The sequence below is a fragment of the Cololabis saira genome, chromosome 18 (genome assembly GCF_033807715.1).
Source record: "Cololabis saira isolate AMF1-May2022 chromosome 18, fColSai1.1, whole genome shotgun sequence".
Classification (NCBI taxonomy): domain Eukaryota; kingdom Metazoa; phylum Chordata; class Actinopteri; order Beloniformes; family Belonidae; genus Cololabis; species Cololabis saira.
Window position 1 is genome coordinate 42560649 of NC_084604.1, and position 27805 is coordinate 42588453.

At 47.6% G+C, this 27805-nt stretch overlaps 1 protein-coding gene across 2 annotated transcripts in view; it reads right to left on the reverse strand.

Moving 5' to 3' along the window:
* Positions 1–20389: 20389 nt before the first annotated feature.
* Positions 20390–27805, reverse strand: part of LOC133464925 (NACHT, LRR and PYD domains-containing protein 12-like) — a 34097-nt gene continuing 26681 nt past the window's right edge. For both annotated transcript variants that reach the window (XM_061747131.1, XM_061747132.1), the window contains 3 exons: positions 23104–23277; positions 21636–21809; positions 20390–21299 (listed from right to left, as the gene is read on the reverse strand). In XM_061747131.1, coding sequence (XP_061603115.1) covers positions 21296–21299; positions 21636–21809; positions 23104–23277 — 352 coding nt within the window. In that variant the 3' untranslated portion in view covers positions 20390–21295. The remainder of the gene's footprint in view (positions 21300–21635; positions 21810–23103; positions 23278–27805) is intronic.

A 27805-nucleotide genomic window follows, 5' to 3' on the forward strand; every position in this document is an offset into this window, starting at 1 on the left:
TGCGTGTTTGTTTGTTTACTGAGGAACGTTATGTTTGGTCGGACTCGTTACAGCCGCGATCTAACCGAGCCGACGACTCTTTTACTCTTTTACTTTGTTATATCAGATACTTGGCCTTCGTGGTTCTGCCTCCGAGCAGGAAAGCGGTGAAAAGTTAAACCATTAGCGATCTTTTCCCCACGTCTGTTGTGTGGAGCTGCTGCAGCTACAACACAGCAACGGGTTACCAGCTTCTGTGGAGCTGCGCTCCAAGCCCCGCCCATTTTAGTCTCGACTACGAATCGGGAAGGAGGTTCAGGTTCAGGTTACTTTATTAATACCCAAGGGTAAACTGGTTTTGCAGTCGAGAGTTAAACAAGCAGCAGAAAACAGACAATCAGTTCAGGAACAAGACATTTAAGAAGAACATATACACATAAAACAAGAGACAGCTTCGGCTCGACAAAAAGTGCTGCAGTTCATGAAAAAAATATAAGAGATAAAAGACATGAGGCTAAAAAAGAATTAAAACACCAAGAGCAAAATTTCCTCCAAGTTAGGAATGGATAAGAGCAGTAAGATAAAAACATTGTAAAATACATTGTGCTCCGAAAAGTGACTTGTGCAACTTTTGTGCAAACTACAGCTTGTTCACCAGTGTTACTGCAGCTGGAACAAAGCTGTTTTTATAACGTTTTGTTTTACAAAATGGGAGGGGGGAAGGGGGGGGGGGGGGGAGTGACGTATGCTGTAAAGCAGTCAAAGCCGTAAAAATGTGTAGTTTTTTAGTGTGGCAGGGTTCCTACCATGCTCCTCAAAGTTACATAGTGCCAGTGAAGGAGATACAGACCCCTCAGACCAGGACAGAGGTTCATTAAACCTGTTGGAAGTTGATGTTCCATCACAATGACTCTGGAAATATGATATTAAGGTGGAAAAGTTACATAGTGTTGCTTTAAAGGAAAGGACAGTTTGAAGTTTAAGTAGCACCCGAGAGTCATCTGGGTTTAAGGCCCATGTCAAATGAGTCTGTGACTGATCAAAAACAGTATTGGAGTCAGTGCCACTTTGGCTGTTCCTAAAACACAGTACATTTTTATGAGTTCTAATACAAGGAATATTGTTTGGACAGATGTTACACACTGCCAGTAACCATAGTAAAGTAAAGAAGTAAAGAAAAGTAAAGAAAAATGACATTGTCATTCACTTTTTACAAACCAGTGGAGCAAGAATCAAAAGTTTAGAGATCTTACAGATATTCCAGGAGAGGGTAGCAGGCCTAGTTAGCCAGGTTTGAGGATGTTTTAGCAGCATCAGGTCTCCAGACCCAGACCCAACCCAGCTAGCTGCGCTCCAGGTAGACAAATCCAAGCCAGCTAGTTCAGGTTCCAGATGGATTCAGTGTTTACCAACCAGGCTGCTCGAATTCCAGATGGATGTAGCAGGCCCAAGTTCCCCAGCTAAGGCTTCAACTGGATAGAGCAGGTCTAGGCCAGCCCACTCGGGCTCCAGGTGAGGTGTTACATTCCCAAGGCAGCTAGCCCAGACTCCTGGTGGATGTGCAGGCCCAAGCTAGGTTGCTCGGCTCCAGAAGGATGCCTCAGATTAACCACAGGGACCAGATGGATGAAGCAGGCTCAAACTTGAATCCAGGGGGAGATTACTTGGTTTCAGGAGGATGCAGCAGGAAACCTTAGGCTAGCAAGCTCAAGCTAAAGGCCAGTTAGCTTACCTCCAGGTTAACTGAGAGGACAGGTTTTGTAAACTTGTTTAGAACTATTTGGCTTATCTCAGGACCACTGTGCCATTAAAAACACGTAAAATGATATCACAAATACCGAGTGCAACTTATTTAAAAGGTTTAAAAGTCACTAAAAAACTATTAAGAGCGAAATAATCCAGAGAGACATTGAGCAGCCAATTGACATGCTGCCATCTTGGATTCTTCCCAATATCAATATCTACATCCTCAAACCCTGTATAGATTCCACTTGGTTCAGGGTAGACATTTCTTATTTTGTTAACTGCATGTGATGGAACGACTCTCCGGATTCTTCTCCCCAGTCTGCCACACATCCACCATGGAAACTGACGATATGCAGCATCTGTAAGACCTGCAACAAGAGCATTAATTTAAAAAATACTATTCAATTATGAAATAATGCTACAAGACTGTAGCAATGCTCGTGCTACGGGGGTCACCAGACAGGACAGCAGACACAGGGTTTCGTGCAGGAAACGTTTTTATTCTCTTTCACTGCAGACACACGTGCACCAGAACCTTCAGCAGCTCTCCTTCCTCTCAGCAGAGCTCTGCTCTGCGTCCTTCCTCTCTTCTCTCCAGGGCCCGCACACTACTAAAATACACAGATTAGACACACCTGTGCACCAGAGGTGTATCTAGGGGGTGGCTACTTGGGCTCAAACCCTGAATGTTTTTCCAAAAGCCACGGATCTGAAATAACAAAACAAAGGAAAAAAAATAGTCTGGTCTAAATGTTGAACTCGGGCGCAGGTGCGGCGCAAACACCGCGGCAGGTGCCGTCTCGCGCGCCGCCGAGCTCGGTGGTGAAGTGTTCGCTCTAGGCGCATGCGCAGACCGAGCCGGTGTTCTGTCGATTTCTGCTGCTTCGTCAAAAAATGCTACCGCCGCATAAAGCGATAGCGTCTATCTGTCAATTTTTGCTACCCTATCAGAAAAAGTTCCCTAATGGTTTTCTACCTTTTGCAGAGCGACAATTTTACTGTGTTTTACTCCCTAGCCCACTTCCTTTCCCCCAAGTGGTTCTTGTCGCCTGCCAGGTCGTCAATGTAAATAAGAGTGTTATTAATGACCTGCCTGCTTAAATAAAGGAGAATGATTTAATGAATATAAAATAAAGCGATAGAATTGTTTTTTTTCTCTTTATCGTATAATGTTCACAAAGTGTAATGCAATTAATGTCATGGATCGTGTATTTTGAAGGATCAAATACTCAACATCCCATGTCATCCATTTTAAATCAATATTTCAGGGGTAGCATCATTTGATAGTCTAGTAACGTCCTATCAAATAATGCTCCCGTCACTTAATGCATTCAGGTAAGATACTAATCACCTCACTGCCACTGCAGGATGAATCTCAGCATTCTTATACCTTGTTGAGGAATTTATCAAACCAGTTCAGAAGTCCGCTTTGTGGTTTTTATGAGGTTTTATTGAGCCGGCGGTGAGCACGTCTATACAGACCAGAGGTCTGGTAGAAATGCTGACCTCGAGTGAAGTTGTAATCAGATTCTTATACAACAAGATGCAGGAATACACGAATCAGGCGAGAGACAAAAAGTAATTTACAGTCGGATGTGAATCGGGCCAAATGTCATTATCAGACATTTGGCATGACTGTCACAGACCTCCAAATCACCCCATAGGGTGCTTTCGTGATTCAAGTCTGTTTGAACCAACTTCCGAGGTGTCGGGATCTGCACGGGGGGTAGCAACCCCAAAGGTGTTGGGTCCTAGTTCAAAGCCCTGCAGGAGGTAGGACTGGGCAACCTGCCCCTGCAGGGGGCCAAGCTGCTTCATCAATTCACAATTTTTTTTTTTTTTTTTTTTTTTGTTGAATTACAGTGGAGTAGTGATACATATTTTGCAAGTGAACCTTAAACATGTGATCAGAAGTCAAATAACAACAGGCCAACAAAACAAATTCAAATATCGAGTAACCAACGTGTCCTAACTGTTCTTTAAAGCAATCAAAAAACTAGTTGCGACAGTTGTATGTAACGTTTTAGCAATGTCTTTCAAGTGATGCGTTATTTCTTGGACTGTGGCATTGCGGGTATAAATGTACAACATTCAGTTTTAATGACAGTACAAGTTCCCCTTGAGAAGATAGTAAGTAGTCCAATGTAGCACGATTCCGCAAGGCCATCATCCCTAGAGCAGCCATCTCCCGTGAGAGCATCGGCATGCCCCCTGTTGCGGTCCTTGCCGAATCCTCAATGGAATCGGGCAGTGGTTTTTGGCTTGTTTTAGGCTTAACAAGCGGTTCTTCAGAAGGAGAGTATGTGGAGTCACATCTCGATGCTACACCATAATTGTCTCGCTTGTGGGGGTCTGCGGGGCCTGTGCTGCTCCTCTGCTCCTCTGCTCCTCCGCTCCTCCACCAGTCGTGGAGGTCCTGGGTGTTGGAGCTGGGCTTTCCTGCCCGCGTTGCTCCCCTCAATGGCTCCGACGGGGTACCACAGAAAGAAGAAGGAATCGGCCGGTCTCCGGTGCATGGTCGAGGAGCTATGCTCCCGCAGTGGGACGCGTGGAACCAGGCCAGCGCCCCCCACCCTTGAGTGTCGGTGGTGCAGGACGTGTTGAGCCCTGGACCACCGAGGCCCTCTCCGACACAAACCCAGTCTCCGGGTTGTGGCATGGTTTGCCACTAAGAAGAGACTGGACAGCTTTTACTTTTCTGTGGATTGACTGAACAGCAGAAGTTTAGAGTACAACAGAATGATACCATGGATTCATCCATGGCATGGAAGTCCATCTTCTTCATATATACAGAACTGAATTGCTTTGTATGGTCATAGGTCTACCCATAATCCTTTCATGAGGCGTGAGTTTTGTGCTTCCTAATGGGTGTTAACAGGTGTCAACATTGTCCATTTAAGTCCAGTTTAAAATTCTCTGCACATACAAAAACATTTTCATACATGAACATTTTCATACAAAGAATAATTTCATATCCCTCACATAATGTCTATTTGCAGAGCTTCAAAAAAGTCACGGTGGGGGGAAGTGTTGATAATGTTTGCAATATTTTTATAGGATGCAAATCTTGGAGCTTATCAGTCTTTCAACACTATCTGACACATTCCCCCTTTTGCTCATCTGTGATTGCTAACTGTGATCAGCTATGCGACATGCGTGCTATTCACGGGTACAAGGATGTGGGTGTCACAACGCGGCCGTCGTTGCTGACCCACAAATTATTTACATTTTTACAACCATGGGAATGCTACAATCTGTGCTTCTTCACCTCAGTAGTCTTCTTGTAGGAGAGCTACATCATTAGGAGAAACCAGGTCGTTAGCGGGTATAGAAGGGCAAAGTTTTACATAGACAGGTAAGCCAAATTTGGCAGTTTCTTTTGCTGCATGGTCAGCTGAAGCATTGCCTAGTGAAAACAGGGTTGGACTGGGTGTGGGCTTCACATTTAACAAAGCAATAGATGAAGGTAGTTGACAGGCTTGTAACAGTTCACCAATCAATTAACCACATTTATCTCCGAGGATGAAATAAATCCTTGGTTCGCCCACAATATATAAAATCTATAAAATACAATATACACAACCAAAAGCATATCTGGAATCTGTATAGATTGTAACCGTTTTACCTTTTGATCAGTATATAGTTTCATCTACTTGGGTGGAGCTGGAGGAGGAGGGCGCTTTCAACAATTAAGAATTATCACAAATTGTATAACCTGCGTTTGGTATTCCATTTTTATAAGCAGAGCCGTCAGTGAGGAAAACGGGAAAAGTCAGGACGAGTGTTAAAGACAGAGGTGTCAAAAGTATTCACATTCATTACTCAGGTAGAAGTATAGATATTAGAGTTCAAAAATACTCCTGTAGAAGTTGAAGTATTGTAGAAGTTGAAGTATCAACTCAAAATGTATTTATTTTTTTTTTTATTTTTTTTTTTCAAGTAAAAGTATAAAGTACTGGTTTCAAAAGTACTTAAAGTATAAAGTAAAAGTAATATAAGCGGGGAAAAACCATTAAGGCTAAAAGCTATTGAAAATGAATGCATCTTAGTATAATGCAAATATATTAAAGAACCGTATATGTGCACTATTGAGCATTAACATGTGTTTCAGAGAGCAGACACGTACAAACCAAATATGTTTATACTTCTCATCCAACCACAACCAAATTCACTCTATCCGGATGGCACAATTTAACTGGATAGTTTTTTAAAGGCCGAAATGAAATAGAGTAAGGCTGTTTTTAAAACGTAAGGAGTAAAAAGTACAGATAATTGCGTGAAAATGTAAGGAGTAAAAGTAAAAACCGTCTGAAAAATAATTACTCCAGTGAAGCATACACAACCAAAAGTTCTACTTAAGTAAGGTAATGAGGTATTTGTACTTCGTTACTTGACACCTCTAGTTAGAGATTAGTTATACATGCATTCAGAGACTCTATAGTTGGGTCACAGACAGATTTCCATGCACTTACATGATGAAGTTACCATAGGCAGGAGAGAGATTATGTAAATTGGGATGTTCTGATTTGGCTCACCCCAATGGGAGCCGATCATTGGCTGTTTCCTCTGCGCCTCCTCTCAGCGCTCAACCTGTGTAGGAAACACTTTTGAAAAAGACATTAGTATTTTCATACATTTCAGATTCTTTTTTTTTTTTGTTATCCAGGCCTACCCTTTGTGGAGGGCAATTAGCAAATATATATTTTGCATGTACCCTGGAGGGAATCCATCAATCTGATCTCGTGACAGACCACAATTCTCTTTTGCTGTCAAAATTGTTTTAGCATAAAGTTCCCTGGGATTATCAATTTTCCCTTTGAACTGTTAAGGCAATAAATACTGTGAAAAAAGGTCTGAGCTTGCTCTGGTGTGATTTTGGCAACAGCTGTGGGATTAAAAGGGAATTCTACAAGCATCAAGTACTTTGCGCATCAAGTACTTTACTTTTCAAATCATGTGGCAAAGTTAGTTTAACCGCTGTTTCCTCTAGCCATTTTGTTTATTAATTTAAAATCTCTTACCATTATTTGGCTCCAAATTTTGTAGGCAACAGATCTTGGATTTTTGTAAAATCCAGTCGTCATCAGAAGTGTCATCGTCATTTGATTCTTTAATCAGTTTCACCGGATAAAGGTTTTGATTTTATCATTTAACCGGTTCTCTAATTTCTTTTTCGTCTGCGTTGTGTTTTTAAATCCTTTTAGCCATCAGCTTTTTATTTTGATCAGTAAGCGAAGCTATTTGAGATTCTGCATTACGGCGTCTACCTTCATCCCTCCAAAAATCTGAGGGAGTTTGAAGTGCTTTTTAGTTATTTTAACAATATTTAATACTAACTGAGTAACAAACAAAACTAACAAATAAAACTATCGGTACCGTGATTACCATACATGTATTTAAAGAACTGAAAAACTTCCCAAAAACTTTCCAACTATCAGTCTACCTGAGCATATAAATCATTCCTGTTGATGCAAAGAAGAGCGAGTCGATTCTTGCAGAAATGAAATATACTCCATTTGGGAGAGCGTGTCATCCCCACTTATAAAATAAAGAACAGTTCCTCTACATACAGTACGTCTATTTCTCACAAATATATCAGTGTTCCAACACTTACGGACCCCACGTCCTGCATATGCATAAGAATAGTCCCCCTGGACTATCTTTTTATTGGTACCAGACCAACCATGGCGCTCTTGGCCATTTCTCTCTTTAATGTTACCCGAGATATTAAACCTTTTTTTTTTAGAAGAGCGAGTCAGATTCTTAAGGCAGGAGAAGCAGAACATTCTCACAACACAATCAAATTCAAGTGTTATGAAATTGCCAGCGTTCCTAAAAACATCTCTACAATAACGTTCCCAATAACACAAAATAATAAAAAATAACCTTCACAACCACACAGCGGACTTACCTAAAATCTCAGGATGACGTCAACCATTCTCCGGCACTCCAATTCACAGACTTTCGACAACAACTCAGCAACAATAATTTGGGATTTTTAAGTGGATCCCTTACCAATAAAATTTTAGATAGAGTCGCTGATTGCGCCGTTGTTCTGGAACAGGAGTTTCCATCGAAGGTCTATTGTCATCCGGGTCAACGGCACCAAATTGTTGAGGAATTTATCAAACCAGTTCAGAAGTCCGCTTTGTGGTTTTTATGAGGTTTTATTGAGCCGGCGGTGAGCACGTCTATACAGACCAGAGGTCTGGTAGAAAATGCTGACCTCGAGTGAAGTTGTAATCAGATTCTTATACAACAAGATGCAGGAATACACGAATCAGGCGAGAGACAAAAAGTAATTTACAGTCGGATGTGAATCGGGCCAAATGTCATTATCAGACATTTGGCATGACTGTCACAGACCTCCAAATCACCCCATAGGGTGCTTTCGTGATTCAAGTCTGTTTGAACCAACTTCCGAGGTGTCGGGATCTGCACGGGGGGTAGGAACCCCAAAGGTGTTGGGTCCTAGTTCAAAGCCCTGCAGGAGGTAGGACTGGGCAACCTGCCCCTGCAGGGGGCCAAGCTGCTTCATCAACCTCAATTCATCCATTTTAAATCAATATTTCAGGGGTAGCATTACATAGTCCAGTAACATCCTATCAAATAATGCTCCCGTCACTTAGTGCATTCAGGGCACGGGAAGCATCTAAAATGATCTCTGCTGGCCTGATACTGCGCCACAAAAAATATGTAAAATTATCTAAATATCTTAAAATATTTGCCTGCGCCCAAATTGAATTTTTTTAAATTTCACCGTGTGACGACATCTTGGCGGTGTCCGATAGGAGAGAAGGTGGTGGAGGGTGAAAAAAAACTTGTGGGTTGTAGATCAGAGACAATCAAGATGGAAGAAAAAATAATTATGCTGTGCGTCTGTGAGGAGCTGTGGGAGACGAGACTGCAGGCCTATCGTGACATCAATAAAAAGGCACAAAAGTGGAGAGAAGTGTGTTTAAAAGTGGTAGAAAACTTTTGGTAGTGGTAGAAAGCTTTTGCAAACCGATCTGTGTTTTGTTTTATTGTTTATTTTATTTTATCACCAAAGAGCAAAATTACCGGAGTCAAATTCCTTGTTGGACAATGTTCAACCTGGCCAATAAAGATGATTCTGATTCTGATTCTGAGCTACTGTACGTCCAAATGAGTGGGAATAGGGTGCCTGACCGGAAAAACTTTGTTTTGTACTTTTTCTGACGAAAAAAAACAGTTCAAGCAGCTGCTGACTATTGTAACATTTCAGAATCAGAATCAGAATCAGAATCAGAATCAGAAAGGGGTTTATTGCCAAGTTTTCACACGAGGAATTTGTTATGGGGATTGGTGCAACACAATACAAATATAAAAACAAATATATAAGAGATAAAATAAAATAGAATGAAATGTATAAACAATAAAAAGTATAGACAGTAAAATAAAATGTAGACCAGAAATGTACAAAATGAGGTTTTAAAGTGCCGGGTGAGTCTGTACAAAAGTGACTTAGGAACTTAGGATAGGTAAAAAGTATAGACAGAAATGTACAATGAGGTTTGTAAAGTGCCGGATATGAGTCTGTGCAAAAGTTACAGGATTGGAGTTTACGTTAATGTAACGTAGAGTGGGATGGGGGGACAGTCCGTGGTAGTCCGGTGGGAGGGGGGACCGGGGCCTTGGTGACGAGGACAGCTGCAGACGGGAAAAAACTGTTCTTGTGGCGTGAGGTTTTGGTCCTGATGGACCGCAGCCTCCTGCCAGAGGGAAGAGTCTGAAACAGTTTGTGTCCGGGGTGGGAGGGATCTGCTGCAATCTTTCCTGCACCTTCAGGGTCCTGGAGGCGTGCAGGTCCTGGAGAGATGGAAGATTGCAGCCAATCACCTTCTCTGCCGAGCGGATGATACGCTGCAGCTGCTCCTGTCCTTCACAGTGGCAGCAGCGTACCAGACGGTGATGGAGGAGGTGAGGATGGAGGAGGTGAGGATGGAGGAGGTGAGGGAGGAGGTGAGGATGGAGGAGGTGAGGATGGACTCAATGATGGCCGTGTAAAACTGCACCATCATTGTCTTTGGCAGGTTGAATTTCTTCAGCTGCCGCAGGAAGTACATCCTCTGCTGTGCTTTTTTGGTGAGGGAGGTGATGTTCAGCTCCCACTTGAGGTCCTGGGATATAATAATAATAATAATAATAATGATTGGATTTATATAGCGCCCTTCAAGGCACCCAGAGCGCTTTACAGAAATCATTATTCATTCATACACATTCTCTCCAGTGGTGGTAAACTACATTGTAGCCACAGCTGCCCTGGGGCAGACTGACGGAAGCGTGGCTGCCATATCGCGCCTAACGGCCCCTCCGACCACCACCAACATTCATACACATTCATACACATTCACACGAGGCAAGGTGGGTAAGGTGTCTTGCCCAAGGACACTACGACAGCAAACTGGGACAGAGCGGGATTCGAACCTCCGACCTTCCGATCATTGGACGACCCGCTCTACCACCTGAGCTACTGCCGCCCCGATATGATGGTCCCCAGGAAGCGGTGGGACTCCACAGAGTCTGCTGGGGAGTCACACAGGGTGAGGGGGGAAGGTGGGGGCTGCGTTACTCCTGTAGTCCACTATCATCTCCACTGTCTTTAGAGCGTTGAGCTCTAGGTTGTTCTGACCGCACCAGGTCACCAGCTGGTCCCACCTCCCACCCTGTAGGCGGACTCATCACCATCAGAGATGAGTCCAATGAGGGCGGTGTCGTCCGCAAACTTCAGGAGCTTGACGGACTGATGACTGGAGGTGCAGCTGTTGGTGTAGGTGCAGCTGTTGGTGTAGGTGCAGCTGTTGGTGTAGGTGCAGCTGTTTGTGTAGGTGCAGCTGTTTGTGTACAGGGAGAAGAGCAGAGGAGAGAGAACGCAGCCTTGAGGGGATCCGGTACTGATGGTCCGAGGGTCAGAGACATGTTTCCCCAGCTTCACCCACTGCTTCCTGTCAGACAGGAAGTCAGTGATCCACCTGCAGGTGGAGTCAGGCACGTTCAGCTGGGAGAGCTTGTCCTGGAGCAGAGATGGGATGATGGTATTAAAAGCAGAGCTGAGTGGAGGATGGGGCTGTGGTGTGGGGGGTGGAGGATGGGGCAGTGGTGTGGGGGGGTGGAGGATGGGGCCTCTGGGGTGTGAAGTGGTGGAGAGGCTCCAGCCCCTGCTGGGGAGGCGGGGGGGGCTGTTGGAGGAATGGAACTGGGGAATGTGAATGCAGTCCGGGGGGATGGTATCAGGACTGTCCCTTTGTTTGTCAAAGCAACAGTAAAACTCATTCAGGTTGTTGGCTAGGCGTCGGTCGTTGATGGAGGGGGGGGCTCTGGGTTTGTAGTTTGTAATCTGTCTCAGTCCCTTCCAGACTGAGCTGGCATCGTTATCTGAGAACTGTTGGTGTAGTTTCTCAGAGTACAGACGTTTAGCTGCTCTCACCTCCTTGCTAAACGTGCCTTTTTGAGCCTGTCCTTGTCGCCACTCCTGAACGCTTCCTCCTTCTGCAGCCGCAACCTTTTGAGCTTAGAAGAAAACCAGGGTTTGTCATTGTTATAAACAACCCTGATTCGTGTTGGAATACAACTGTCCTCACAGAAGCTGATGTAAGATGTAACAGCCTCTGTGAGCTCGTCCAGGCTGCTGGAAGAAGTCCTGAAAACATCCCAGTCAGTAGAGTCCAGACATGCCTGAAGATCCTCCGTAGCTTTCCTGGTCCACTGCTTTGAAGTCCTCACAGCAGGTTTGCAGAGCTTTAATTTCTGCTTATATGCTGGAATCAGGTGGGCCATGAGGTGGTCTGAGTGTCCAGTGCAGCTCGGGGGACGGCATGATAGGCTCTGCTCACTGTAGAGTAACAGTGATCCAGGATGTTTCCCTCTCTGGTCGGGCATTTAATTAACTGTCTGTATTTAAGAGTTCGTGGCTGAGGTTACCTTTGTTAAAGTCACCGAGGACAGTAACTAAGGAGTCCGGGTTTGTCCGCTCCACGTTCAGTATCTGGTCGGCGAGCACGCGCTGAGCATCCTGCACGTGGGCCTGCGGTGAGATGTAAACGCCGACCAGGATGAATGAGCTGAACTCACGGGGAGAGTAGAAGGGTTTGCAGTTTATAATAAAAATTTCCAGATCGGGAGAACAGTGTTGCTGCATCACTGTCACATCCTTGCACCAGCCGTTGTTGATGTAGAAGCAGATTCCTCCACCTTTCTTTTTTCCGGAGAGCTGCGCGTCTCTGTCGGCTCTGAAGAGCTGGAAGCCTGCCAGCTGCAGCGCAGAGTCCGGGATGAGACCACACAGCCACGTCTCCGTGAAGCAGAGAACGGAGGATGAGGAGAGGTCTCTGTTCTTCCCCACTAGTAGTTGAAGTTCATCCATTTTATTGCAAAGTGATCGCACATTGGAGAGAAATATGCCAGGTAAAAGGTGTGCGGCGTCCGCGCCGGCGGAGACGCACGAGCGCGCCTGCCCGTTTACCTCTCCTCCTGCGCTTCACCGCGTGAACAAAGGTGATCGCACCTTTGACTAGAATGTCCAATAATTCCACTGATGGAAGGAGAAAAGTGGGAAATAAATCCGCTGGAGTTGTTCTTCTGATGTTCATCAGCTCTTCTCTGGTGAAAGAGCATCGGAGTCGTAGCAGAAAGCTGCATTATTAAATAAAAAGAGACAAAGTAACACGCACCAAATCACCGCTGCTGCCATCCCCTCCGGCGCCGGAAGAGGATGGCACCGGAGTAAAACGGTCTGAATTTGTTGTCGAGTGCTTTTTGTTCACATTTTCACCACCTGAGTAACCCCCGCCCCCCACCCCCTGGGGCTAAGCCCCGGATCTCCTGACATCCTAGATCCGCCCCTGCTGTGCAGCATCAGCTGTTCCAGCCGCGTCACCTGTGCTGCTCCCCCGCACTCCCTCTCTCCCCTGCAGACCACGCCCCAATCCTGCAGACCACGCCCCCATCCTGAAGAACACGCCCAACCCTGCAGACCACGCCCCCATCCTACAGACCACGCCCCAACCCTGCAGACCACGCCCCCATCCTGAAGAACACGCCCAACCCTGCAGACTACGCCCCCATCATGCAGACCACGCCCCAATCCTGCACCCTTCCACATACCCCCATCGCCTGACTCAGGCCGGGGACCGTCCGGCCTAGCCAACTCCCCCCCGGAGCGGGAGAGGAAGTCAGGGACCGCCATCTGAGCCCCCGGCCTGTGAACCACTCTGAAATTAAAGGGCTGTAAAGCCAGATACCAACGTGTGATCCGCCCATTGGTATCTTTCATGCGATGGAGCCACTGGAGGGGAGCGTGATCCGACCAGAGGGTGAATGGGCGTCCCAGCAGGTAGTAACGCGAGGCACTCCTTCTCCACCGTGCTATACCGCACCTCCCTCTCCGACAGCTTGCGGCTGATGTATAGCACGGGGCGGTCCGTCCCCTCCACCTGCTGGGACAAAACGGCCCCCAGCCCTCTGTTCGAGGCATCAGTCTGCAGAACAAAAGGGAGAGAAAAGTCAGGAGTATAAAGGAGCGGCTCCCCGCAGAGGGCCTGTTTCACCCTCTCAAACACCTGCTGGCAACGCTCCGTCCACTGGACCGGATCTGAGGCACCCTTTTGGGTCAGGTCAGTCAGGGGGCTGGACAGGTCGGCATAGTCCGGAATGAACCACCGATAATACCCCGCCAGCCCCAAGAACTGCCTAACCTCCTTTTTGGTCTTGGGTCTTGGGCAGGCCGCAATCGCAGCTGTCTTATCTACCTGGGGACGCACCTGCATGTCCCCCAAGTGGTACCCCAGATACTGTACCTCGCTCCGTCCAACCACACACTTCTTCGGGTTGGCCGTGAGCCCCGCCTGTCTCAGTGAACTGACCACTGCACCCACCTGCCGCACATGCTCCGCCCAGCTGTCACTGTAGATGATGACATCATCTAGATAGGCGGCCGCATATGCAGCATGTGGGCACAGCACTCTGTCCATGAGACGCTGAAGCGTGGCAGGTGCCCCGAACAAGCCCAATGGAAGTGTGCAAAATTGGTACAAACCGTACGGAGTGGAGAAAGCCGTGATCTCCTTAGACTCTGGAGACTTGGGAATCTGCCAGTAGCCCTTGGTCAAATCCAGCGTCATGAAAAAGCGAGCCGTGACCAGCCGATCCAGGAGCTCGTCGACCCGAGGCATTGGGTCTGCGTCCAAACGTGACACCTCATTCACCTTGCGATAGTCCACACAGAAGCATATAGACCCATCCTTCTTGCGCACCAGAACGATGGGACTAGACCAGCCACTGTGGGACTCTTCTATTACCCCCATTGCCAGCATGGCGTCCAATTCTGCCTTCACCACCTTGCGTTTGTGTTCAGGCAGACGATAGGGACGTGAGCGCACCGTCACCGCCGGTTGTGCTCTATGAGGTTTGTGCGTCCTGGTAAGGGAGTGAACACATCAGCAAACCGCTGTTGCAATGAGGCCAGGTCTGCCCTCTGGGACGTGGAGAGCTGGTCCCCACAAGCGAGCGAGGCTGGATTCGCCGAGTTTGGCACCTCAGGCCCCAACTCATCTCTCTCTCTTACCTGCGTCACTAGAGCGACCGGCACCGCCTCCCTCCAGGCTTTAAGGAGGTTGACGTGATACATCTGTGTCGCTCCACCCCTGTCAGGACGCACCACCTCATAGTCCACGTCCCCCACTCGCCGTGTGACCACGAAGGGCCCTTGCCACTTGGCGAGTAATTTGGAGCTAGAAGTGGGCAGCAATACAAGTACTCTATCTCCCAGGGTGAAATTTCTCAGCCTGGCTCCTCTGTTGTACAGCCGTTGTTGCCGCTCCTGGGCTGAGAGCAAATTCTCCCGTGATAGCCTCCCCAGTGTGTAGAGTTTTGCTCTCAGCTCCAAGACGTGCTGAACCTAATTTTTACTGGGGCTTGGACCATCCTCCCAGTTTTCCTTAACCAGGTCCAAAACCCCACGTGGTGTTCTGCCAAACAGCAGCTCAAAGGGGGAAAACCCTGTCGAGGCCTGGGGAACCTCACGCACTGCAAACAGCAGAGGATCAAGCCACCTGTCCCAATTCCGAGCGTCCTCGTGAATTAACTTACGGATCATGGCCTTAAGCGTCCGGTTAAAACGCTCACATAAACCATCCATCTGGGGATGGTAAACGGAGGTCCTAACCGACGTAATTCCTAGCAATCCGTAAAGTTCCCTCAGTGTTCGTGACATGAACTGAGTGGCCTGGTCCGTCTGTTTCGGGATCCCGACGCGGGAGATGACATGAAGCAGCGCCCGCGCCACACTCGTTGCCGAGATGGTGCGCAGCGGCACTACTCTGGATAACGTGTTGCATAATCCGTCAGGACTAGTACAAAACGATATCCCCGTGCGCTCCGCTGAAATGGACCGATGAGGTCCATGGCTACCCGCTCAAATGGAACCTCCATTAATAGCAACGGCTGCAAAGGCGCTTTTGGCACAGCCGGGGAATTAACTAGCTGGCATTCGGGACAGGAGGCGCACCAGCGGCGCACCTCCCCCCAAATGCCCGGCCAATAAAATCGGTCCATTATGCGAGCAAGTGTTTTGTCGCACCCCACGTGACCAGCCATCGCGTTAAAATGAGCCGCCTGGAAAACTATTTCCCGGCGGTTCTTTGTTACCAACAACTGGGTAATAATCCGGCCAGATTTAGTGTCACGGCTCACTCGATACAACCTGTCCCTATTCAATGCAAAGTGCGGATATGTGAGCGCTGCATCTGCCGTGATTGCATCCCCACACACTGACTCACCATATTTCCAAACCCCGGCCAATCGTGTCCCAAAATCAGGAGGATGCAAAAGGCGGGAGCTAACCGCAGCCTTCATTCTATGCTTTTTCCCCTTGTGTCTAATTTCCACGGGCACCACGGGGTACTTGTGCACATCACCGTGAACACACACAACCTCCATCCAAGACGACACATTCATCAATGCCTCAGGTCGCACCAGGCTTTGGTGAATTAAGATAAGATAAATCCTTTAATAGGAAGGATTTTAACAGAATTACCGACTGCATACAGCCAGAATCCACCAAGGCCGAGTTTATACCCCCACGGATCCTTACCAGAACCCGGTACGTCCCTCCTGAGTCCGGGGAGGATGCCGGCGGGCCGGCCACCCGGATCACCTGGCCCACCTCCATCAGCGCAGCGGGCACTCCCGCCTGACGTGCCCGGGCTGGCCGCACCGCCAGCAACCCTGCCCAGGCGTTTGAGGGGCCCCCGTCGGGTCAGTTGGCGCGGGCGGAACCGTGTGTGAGCTCTGGGGAGAGAGAGGGCGAAAAGCAGAAGCATTAGTTGGCGGACACCCTGCCGTGGCGAACCTCTGGCGCGGCGCAGGGGTGGGACGCGTTGCCGGTCCCGCCGCTGCTGTGGCCGCCGGATGGACCGCCAGGTGGTCCTCCGCAAGGGTGACGGCCTCCTGCAGGGTCCCCGGGCGATGGCAGCGGACCCACGCCACCATCCGGGTGGGGAGCACCTCCACGAACTGCTCCATCACCACCTGCTGCGTCAGCCACTTCTCCCCCTCCCCCTCGCCGGGTCTCAGCCACCGCACCGCCGCGTCGTGCAGCTGGTGGGCGAAGGTGAAGGGGCGGTCCGCACCAGCTTGAGCGCCCAAAAACGGCGGCGGTAGTCCTCCAGTGACGCACCGCCCATTCAGCCGCTGGCCAATCACAGGCCTCCGCCACCGCCTCAAAGGTGTCCAGAAATGTGAGGGGGTCGTCCGCCTCGGTCATCTTCTGGAGCGCCACCCCCGCAAAAGGAGCGGGTGGGCGACCCCCCCGGCCTGCCTGCTGAGCGGCCAGCGCATCCAGGGTGGCAGTCTGCCGCTCGGCCTGGCTCCGGAGCATGGTCGACATCTCCGTCAACATCTGGGCGAGGGACGCCACTGTCCGCTCCATTTCCCCTCTGCGTTCCGCTGTCATAGTGCCCCACGTTGGGCGCCACTGTAGCACGTCTCGTTGCTACGGGGTCACACAGGACAGCAGACACAGGGAACTTTGTAGAAACTGTTTTTATTTCTACGAGCAAACGTTTTATGTCTCTCCAGAGGCTCTCCGTGCATCAGCACCGTCAGCAGAGCTGCACCTCCGCTCCGCTCTGCTTCCGTCCTCTCCCGTCTCCAGAGCCCGCACAGAAATACACAGAGAGTGATTAGACACACCTGTGTACCAGCCGCGCCACATGTGCGCCACTCCCCCGCACTCCCTCTCTCCCCTGCAGACCACGCCCCCATCCTGCACCCTGCCACAGGAAGCTACAACGGGCTCAGAACAGAGCAGCTGGTGTTGCCCTTGATTGCACGTTAAGATCTAACATTAATGGCATGCATGTTCAACTTGGCTGGCTGAAAGTAGATGCAAGGTTAAAATCATCCCTAATCTCCTTTGTGAGAGACATTTATCATCTGAAAATCCCTGATTGTCTATATGAACATTACACTCAGTGCTGACACACACTCATATCCCACCAGACATGCAGTTAGTGGTAAATACTGTGTTCCAAAAGCAAAAACAAATTTCAAACAACAGTCTCTACAGAGCTGTTGCTGAATGGAATTCTCTTCCGGGTTACATTTCTAAAACCCAGAGCAAGGTCAGTTTCAAAAAACAGGTGAAGAAACACATAGCTCACAAAAGGTAGTGTAACCATAAATGATTTATTTACGGTGTGTCTTGCTGTATCTGAGTGTGTTTTGACACTGTATATGTGTGATGATCCCCTACAAAATCACATGTCACATATCTGATTGGATGTTAAGACTATGCTTTGCTGCTATTTACTTGCTAAATTAATTGCTAAATTTGCTGATTTGCTAATGGCTGGTACTTTTATAGACTGTACGTTGTCTATGTAAATCTTTTTGTGATGTTTGTTATTTCTGAACTGTATTCTTATTTTTTATTTTTATCATGTTATTTTATTGTTTTATTGATCCCCAGGAAGAGTAGTTGATGTAAACTACATCAGTGTTGTGCAACTCTGGTAGCTTGGCTGTCCAGTTATCAAAGACTTATTAATAATTTTATTCAAGAATTATTAATAATGAATAAAGTCGACTATTTATCAAATTGAATGACCAATATGATAAATAAAATCCTCGGGACACCACTCCGTGCCTTAATCCGGAGAAATGATAACTTAAACAGCAGAAAATCAGTCTCATATGATTTTAAGGTTTATGCCTAATACAGTAATTGAAGGGTGAAATTCGAGCACTAGGCTCTGCTTAAACAAATCAATTTGTGACCAAATCTTGCATGAAATAACAACGACCACTCATTAAGAATCAATCAGGATTTATTTACATACGGGTATCAAAAGATGGTAAATAAATACCCAATAAATCCCGATGGCGAACTACCTTATTACAAAACCATTACCTAACTAGAAAAACAACAATCAATAAAATGAAATGGAAGTTAAATGCATGGAATGAGAAAAAAAAAGAAATCAAGCAATAATAACAAAGATACAGAACATCTACAGTTCAAACGGCGCTCCTGTGGTCTTTTAAAGATGGCGGAGTCCTCGTTAAGCCACGTGCAAATCTAGACCGGATGTTACTCCCGGTGTTTTAAACCGTGATAAACAGCGAAACGGCGCCACCAAATGAACAAATAACCGTAATATGCACACCTTAGTTTCATTAAACATAAATTCAGGTCTACACCAGTGACTGATCGCCCAGACCACAGCTCACGCGTCCTCGGATGTCCGGATCTGAAGCTGCAGGCTCCGTCGCCTGCGGGTGCGGTCCTGCAGGAGTTTCCTGGCGGGGATCCCCAATCTCTGCGGCCGCTCGGTCTCTCTCCTCTCCTAACTTCACAGAAAAAGTGAACAGTGGCCGGAGAAACCTCACACCGGCTCGCTCTGGTCCTGACCGCGTCCTCAGCACACCGCCTCGCTGCGCACGTGGGGCCGGTTCCTCCCTTCGGAATGTCGGCTCGTCCCGTATTGTGTCGCCGGGCTGCGCGAGGGCTCCAAAGGCTGGAGCTCCTGGCGGGTTCGGCTCCCGGAGCGTCGTCCTGAATGGACGACAGGGCTCGGGGGAAAAAGAAAGGAGTTAAGACAGGGAGAGAGAGTTCAAAGCGCAGCGCTCAGAGATCGGACCTTGGGACCGGACCTTGTGCCCGGTCAGTGCGGGCCTGGACGGCTCCTGGAAACCCCCCCTCCCACAGCTCTTAAAGCTGCTGGACCGCAAAAGCGCGTCCCGGATCGTTGGCTGGAGAGAAGAGAAGAGAGTTAGCGCTGGGCAGGAAGGGGGCTTTGAGTTCCGCGGGCTGCGTGATGTCACCAGCCCCTGGCAAGTGATTGGGTGCTCCCCGCTTTTGGGCTTGGGGGGCGGTTTTACTGTGAGGGACAGTCCCCCCCCCCTTCAGGACCCTCCACTGGTTTCCTGGGGGCTCCACCGCGTCTGAACCCCCATGGTGTCGTAACCCCAGGGAGTCTGTTTCCCTGGCAGAAACTTTCCTTTGCGTTGTCTTTTCCTTTGTTCCTCCAGGTCTGGCGGGAACCCTGCTGGGTTTGTGGGGGCTATACTGCGCCTGACCCCCCTCCTAGGTGTCGTAAACCCTATGGGGTCTGTTCTCTGGTCTGGAGTCATAAAACTCTGGCCCCAGGACCAAACCAAAGTCTTGCTTTCACTTGGAATTCATAATCCTGAAATATACATTTATAAAAGTCCACATGATCACTGGGTGCGGCCCAACATCAGCTATTGGGGATCCAAATAAAATCAAATTAAAACCTCCCAAAAATTGTAACTACGCATGGAGGCGACGCAGAACAAAAGCAGACGGAGAGCTGTGAATGGTTCGCTTGGTAGCAACGCATTTCTGGTTTCCGGTTCGTGAATCAGTCGTGAACTTTCAGCCTCTTTTCTTCATGTATGTGTGATTTTTTTTGTTTTTGTTTTTTACACAATAGTTTTCCTTATGTCTTTGATTCCATGTGACCGTAAAAGTTGTATAAACCATTCAGGAAAAGATCGCTAACTAGCGGTCGTGCGGGGTACTGCACCACGGAGAAATGGAGTGACGGAGAAGTCTGAAGGTTCACGACGGCGTCACGGCGACGGCGTGTGCTCTGCGTTGGTGTAACGCAGAACCATAATTCAGGCTTTAGAATAGACCATATAAAATATAACCATCTACTTTTATAGAGGTGGTATGTTAATTTGCATTAACCCTTAAATTAAATGAACACAATACATAAAATAATGAGTTTTTATATATTACCTCATATTTACTGTGTAAGTGTGGCTCTGTCTAATTTCTGGTAAAGCACGCTAAGCTTTAGTTCTCAAGCATGTAGCTGATGCATACTTCAATGAAACGTCACAGTCCGTGTTCTTATTTCAAAAGTTTATTGAAAAACCTTTCTTTCAATTACAAAAAACCAAAACTGTGCGATAATACGACAAAATAATATTATCATGCAAGTCACAGTCAAAACTAGTGTGCTCCCTCAGTTCCATAGCTTCACAAAACAAAATACACAACATACCCCCCCCCCATCATCCCATTGCGGCTTCCACCTGCCTACGTGGATGTCTGCTGTTGCTGCTTCCGCCTGCCTGCCCCCCCCCCCCCCCCCCCCCCCTCTGGTCATCCCGCTGCTGCTTCCACCTGCCTGCTGTGCTGCTGACGTCCCTGACCCACCAGTCTGGCCCTCGGCAGGAGGGTCCCCCCTGATGAGCCTGGTCCTGCTCAAGGTTTCTTCCTCCTAAAGGGGAGTTTTTCTTGCCACTGTTTGGCTTAAGGTTTTTCTCCCACTAGGGGAGTTTTTACCTGCCATTGTTTATGTAATAATTGCTCGGGGGTTTATGTTTATGTTCATGTTCTGGATCTCTGAAAAGCATCTAGAGACAACATCTGTTGTATTAGACGCTATATAAATAAAGTTGAATTGAATTGAATTGAAGAACCTTGCGGACTGATATTAAAAACAGCGTACATACAACATACAGTTAAATCAAATATTAGAAAATGTAATTATATAGTCACTCGGTTCATATATGGCTCTAACATACTGTAAAGCTGATTAATACCCCTTATATCTCTCTATTCTATTAAATTGATGAATTTGTGACAAAATGTATGTACAGAAAATAAAACACTGCATGTCATTATAATGTTGCTATTGTTGATTTCATTTATTCAAATACAGATGTGATACTTTAGTACATAATTTTCCTGCTTTTTGGTATATGTCTATTTTGCAGTTTTGAAAACTACAAGAGCTGCCACTGGAATACATGAATATCTGAGAAGTTTGTAAAACACTGGAAGACCGAAACAAACTGAGCTGAAACTATGTACATCATCATCATCATCATCATCATCATCATCATCATCATCATCATCATCATCACCATCATCATCATCATCATCATCATCATCATCATCATCATCATCATCATCATCACGGTCCAGTCAGAGTCTGTCCACACAAACTGGTTCTGCTTCAACTCTGAGGACGATCAGGACACGACTCGTCCGTCCTGGTCACTCTCATCATCTCTACCTGTAGAGGGAAGAAGAAAGAAGAGAGCAGATAAAGGAGTGTTTGCAGAGATCCCTCCATCTACTGTAGAGGAAGCTGAATACACCTTTATTTCTGAACACGTGAACACCAGCACAACACTGGTCTACAACAAACATCTGGACCCTCTGATTGGCCGACTGCTGCCTCTGTGTTTCTGTCCAATCCTGCAGCCTGTCATCATCCTCCTCTCACAGCTTCATGAGGAAAGCAGCTGCTGAGAAGCTGCAGCTTCACTGGAAACACTGATCTTTGATACCAACTGGTTTTAGTAGAAAACTGCTGGAAGCAGCAGAACCGAGTCCAACCTCCACTGACCCGAGATGCTGCAGCTGGTAGTCTGGACTCTGCACCAGATCAGAAAGCTGCTTCACATCTGCATCCTGCAGGTTGTTGTTACTCAGGTACAGAAATTTCAGATGGGAGGGGTTGGACTTCAGAGCTGAGACCAGGGAAGAACAGCTGATCTCTGACAAACTGCAGCTCTGCAAACTGAATAAAGAATAAAAGATACATTACAATTCAGCATCATCTTCATCATTTTACAGATACATTACAATTCATCATCATCTTCATCATTCTAAATGCTCTATACAGAGTAGAATTAGAAAGGTGATGGACTTTATGAAGGCTGATGTTCATATTGATGTCACACATGTGATCAATAGTCTGCGTATATTTCTCTTCAGTATTATTGACTTGATGATCAGAAAAGTCTGAGTTTGTGCTGAACCAAATACTCGTTAAAATATAGAAACTAATTGATGCTCCAGGGTTTAATGTAGTTTTTAATGGCAGAAACAGTTTTGGTAGACTTTGAATTCAAATATCAGTCTTTCTATGTAAATATTAAATGCATGTCAAAGTTTATTGGAGGGGAGTTTTGATGTAAAAATTTGAACTTGGTAAAATGTAAAATCATTTCCATGTTTTTAAGGAGACATTTCTTCATCAACATTTTCTCTGAAAAAGTTGATTGAGTGACGACATTTTTTTTATTCCCAAAAATGAAAGATGATGTCAGTGAAAAGAATATTGATATTAACCCAAATACCATATTTTTTACTGACGTGGACAAGAATGAATTGATTGAAGTAGTAAATAATTAAAAGAATAAAAAGATGCTCAGTATGTTAATTTGGGTATTAATTTAATTGGTGATTTGGTTTGATTACTTAAGGATGAAGGAAACATGTAGAATGCACCTTTTTTGTTCTTTATTTTTTCTTGAGGAATCTTTGTTATCCCCATGGAGGACATTTGTTTCACTGACGGTCTTATCTCTTACTTCTTGATTTTATTTAATTAGTTTAAATCATCTTTTTGAGGGAAGGCAATGAATAAGCTTTGCTTCAGCTACACCTTTTTCAGTCTAGATGTTATTTGTATCTTGAAAACTTTTTTGTAAGATTTTCTTTGAACAGTGTATTCGTTTCCTTGTTGTCATTTTTATTTTATTCTTAATTTTGTAAAAGCTATTTTGATGTTTGTCTTATTTTTATTGTTTTTTTGGGATATCATGACCAAAATAAACTAAACTAAACTATTCCAGGTTCAGACACATCTCTGGTTCTTCATTTGTTCCTGTCTGGCACATTCACATGTTTAGTTTTATGTAATGAATCAGAAGAGGAAGTTTAAGATGAAACTAAAGCAGAGAAGAAGAACTCAGAGCAGTCAGATGGTCAGTGTGGATCAGTAGAAGATCAGCCTGATGTCTGCAGGTTAGTGTCAACACAACTTTCACATCAGATTCATCTGAACACACAACTAAAACATGTCTTACTCCAGTTTCTCCAGTCTGCAGTCTGGACTCTCCAGAAATCCACTCAGATGTTTCACTCCTGAATCCTGCAGGTCGTTGTGACTCAGGTCCAGATGTTTCAGATGGGAGGGGTTGGACTTCAGAGCTGGGCCCAGAGAAGAACAGCTGATCTCTGACAAACTGCAGCCCCACAATCTGAATAAAGAATAAAAGATAAATTACAATTCAGCATCATCTTCATCATTTTACAGATAAATTACAATTCAGCATCATCTTCATCATCATCATCATCATCATCATCATCATCATCATCATCATCATCATCAATGCCCCATACAGAGTAGAATTAGAAAGGTGATGGACTTTATGAAGGCTGATGTTCATATTGATGTCACACATGTAATCAATAGTCTGTGTATATTTCTCTTCAGTATTATTGACTTGATGATCAGAATAAATCAAAATAATTTAAAAAATAAAAAGATGCTTACTATTTTAATTTGGGTATTCATTTAATTGGTGATTTGATTTGTATTGTATTGTATTTATTTATTTAGCACAATTTAAAAAAAAAAAATAGTGCAAGGAGGGAACGAAGCCCAGAGGGCTTGTACAGAGTTCCACCCCCGTCATCTACTGTAAACAGAAAATTAAATGTTATTTGATTACTTAAGGATGAAGGAAACATGTAGACTGCACCTTTTTTTTCTTTCTTATTTCTTGAGGAATCTTTGTTATCCCCATGGGGGAAATTTGTTTTACTGGTAGTCTTATCTCTTACGTCTTGATTTTATTTCACTCACTCACTCACTCATCTTCTCCCGCTTTATCCGTTCCCGGGTCGCGGGGGCAGCAGCCTCAGCAGAGATGCCCAGACTTCCTTCACCCCAGACACTTCCTCCAGCTCCTCTGAGGGGAGTCCGAGGCGTTCCCATGCCAGCCGAGAGACATAGTCTCTCCAGCGTGTCCTGGGTCTTCCCCGGGGTCTCCTCCCTGAGGGACATGCCTGGAACACCTCCCTAGGGAGGAGGGACATGCCTGGAACTCCTCCCTAGGGAGGCGTCCAGGAGGATCCGGTACAGATGCCCAAGCCACCTCAGCTGACTCCTCTCAACGTGAAGGAGCAGCGGCTCGACTCCGAGCTCCTCCCGGGTGACCGAACTCCTCACCCTATCTCTAAGGGAGCGTCCAGCCACCCTGCGGAGGAAACTCATCTCTAAGGGAGCGTCCAGCCACCCTGCGGAGGAAACTCATCTCTAAGGGAGGAAACTCATCTCTAAGGGAGGAAACTCATCTCTAAGGGAGGAAACTCATCTCTAAGGAGGAAACTCATCTCTAAGGGAGCGTCCAGCCACCCTGCAGAGGAAACTCATCTCTAAGGGAGGAAACTCATCTCTAAGGGAGCGTCCAGCCACCCTGCGGAGGAAACTCATCTCTAAGGGAGCGTCCAGCCACCCTGCGGAGGAAACTCATCTCTAATGGAGCGTCCAGCCACCCTGCGGAGGAAACTCATCTCTAAGGGAGCGTCCAGCCACCCTGCGGAGGAAACTCATCTCGGCCGCTTGTATCCGCGATCTTGTCCTTTCGGTCACTACCCAAAGTTCATGACCATAGGTGAGGGTAGGGGCGTAGATTGACCGGTAAATCGAGAGCTTCCCCTTTCGACTCAGCTCCCTCTTCACCACGACGTCCGGTACATCGACCGCATAATTGCGGACGCTGCACCGATCCGTCTGTCAATCTCACGCTCCATCGTTCCCTCACTCGTGAACAACGAGATACTTGAACTCCTCCACCTGAGGCAGGACTTCTCCACCCACCCGGAGAAAGCATGCCACCCTTTTCCGGTGGAGAACCATGGCCTCGGTCTTGGAGGTGCTGATTTTCATCCCTGCCGCATCGCACTCGGCCGCAAATCGCCCCAGCACATGCTGAAGGTCCCGGTTCGATGAAGCCAACAGGACAACATCATCTGCAAAAAGCAGAGATGAAATCCTGAGGTTCCCAAACCGGATCCCCTCCGGCCCCTGGCTGCGCCTAGAAATCCTGTCCATAAAAATTATGAACAGGACCGGTGACAAAGGGCAGCCCTGCCGGAGTCCAACATGCACCGGGAACAAGTCTGACTTACTGCCGGCAATGCGAACCAGACTCCTGCTTCGATCATACAGAGGCCGGACAGCCCTTAGTAGAGGGCCCCGGACTCCATACTCACTCAGCACCCCCCACAGAATGGCACGAGGGACACGGTCAAATGCCTTCTCCAGATCCACAAAACACATGTAGACTGGTTGGGTAAATTCCCATGAACCCTCGAGCACCCTGCGGAGGGTATAGAGCTGGTCCAGTGTTCCACGACCGGGACGAAAACCGCATTGTTCCTCCTGAATCCGAGGTTCAACTATCGGCCGTAATCTCCTCTCCAGTACCCTGGCGTAGACTTTCCCGGGGAGGCTGAGAAGTGTGATCCCCCTGTAGTTGGAACACACTCTCCGGTCCCCCTTTTTAAACAGAGGGACCACCACCCCGGTTTGCCACTCCAGCGGTACTGTCCCCCTCCTCCATGCAATGTCGCAGAGGCGTGTCAACCAAGACAGCCCTACGACATCCAGAGACTTGAGGTACTCAGGGCGAATCTCATCCACCCCCGGTGCCCTGCCACCGAGGAGCTTACGAACCACCTCGGTGACCTCGGCTTGGGTGATGGATGAGCACGCCTCCGAGCCCCAACCCTCTGCTTCCTCAGTGGAAGGCATGTCAGTCGGGTTGAGGAGATCCTCGAAGTATTCCTTCCACCGTCCGACGATGTCCCCAGTCGAGGTCAACAGCTCCCCACAAGCACCATAAACGGTGCCGGCAGAGTACTGCTTCCCCCTTCTGAGGCGCCGAATGGTCCTCCAGAATTTCCTCGAGGCCGACCGAAAGTCTTCCTCCATGGCCTCCCCGAACTCCTCCCAGACCCGAGTTTTTGCCTCCAAGACCGCCCGAGCCGCGGCTCGCTTGGCCTGCCGGTACCTATCTACTGCGTCAGGAGTCCCACCGGCCAACATAGCCCGGTAGGACTCCTTCTTCAGTCTGACGGCATCCTGTACTTCCGGTGTCCACCACCGGGTTCTAGGATTGCTGCCACGACAGGCACCGGAGACCTTGCGTCCACAGCTTCGAGCCGCAGCGTTGACAATGGAGGCAGAGAACATGGTCCACTCGGACTCAATGTCCCCCACCTCCCCCGGGATCCGAGAGAAGCTCTCCCGGAGGTGGGAGTTGAAGATGTCCCTGACAGAGAGAAGCTCTCCCGGAGGTGGGAGTTGAAGATGTCCCTGACAGAGAGAAGCTCCCTCGGAGGTGAGAGTTGAAGATGTCCCTGACAGAGAGAAGTTCACAATCCTCAATTCAATTCAATTCAATTCAATTTTATTTATATAGCGTCTAATACAACAGAGTTGTCTCTAGACGCTTTACAGAGACCCATACCCAGAACATGACCCCCGAGCAGTTATTACATAAACAATGGCAGGTAAAAACTCCCCTAGTGGGAGAAAAACCTTAAGCCAAACAGTGGCAAGGAAAAACTCCCCTTTAGGAGGGAAGAAACCTTGAGCAGGACCAGGCTCATCAGGGGGGACCCTCCTGCCGAGGGCCAGACTGGGGGTCAGGGACGGCAACAGCACAGCAGGCAGGTGGAAGCAGCAACGGGATGACCGGGGGTGGGGACCGCAGGCCAGCACACAGCTCCCGAAGCTCCGGCCCAATCAGCAAGTCCCAGGTTGGGGTGCAGGGTCAGGAAAAGACTTGTGCTCCGTAATGCAAGCTACAAGCCACCCACGGCCACCTGCAGGACAAAAGAGAGAAAAGGGAGGAGAAGGGGGGGCCAGCAACGGGATGACCAGGGGTGGGGACCGCAGGCCAGCACGCAGCTCCTGAAGCTCCGGCCCAATCATCAAGTCCCAGGTTGGGGTGCAGGGTCGGGGAAAGGTTGAGAAGGGGCAGGGCCAGAGAGAGGAGTCTTGAGGGACGAACATTCTCCCCCGCCCAAAAGGGGCCGTTACCCTGCCCCCCTCACTCCCACACTGCAGGTTCCGGTGTCCGGCAAAGGATGCTGCAACATGGACAAAAGAGAGAAAAGGGAGGAGAAGGGGGGGCCAGCACAAGAAACCACAGGAGCGACTCTGACACACTAAAGTTTACACTACCTAGAGATTTACCAACACCAGCTAGAGGTTTACTAAACACTAACTATAGGCTTTACTAAACAGAAAGGTTTTAAGTTTAGTTTTAAAGGTGGAGGTGGTGTCAGCCCCCTTAACCCAGATTGGAAGTTGGTTCCATAGTAGTGGCGCCTGATAGCAGAACGCCCGCCCTCCAAATCTACATTTAGATACTCTAGGAACTACGAGTAAACCTGCACTCTGAGAACGGAGAGCTCTGACAGGAACATAAGGCACTATCAGGTCTTGCAAATAATGCGGAGCTAAGCCGTTTTGGGCTTTATACGCAAGTAATAAAATTTTAAATTGGATTCTGAATTTTACGGGTAACCAATGGAGCGACGCTAACACTGGAGAGACGTGGTCTCTCCTGCTAATTCCTGTCAGTACTCGTGCTGCTGCATTCTGGATCAGCTGGAGCCTATTCAGCAAATTACTTGGACATCCTGCTAACAACACATTACAGTAATCTAGTCTAGAAGATACAAACGCATGAACTAGTTTTTCTGCATCAC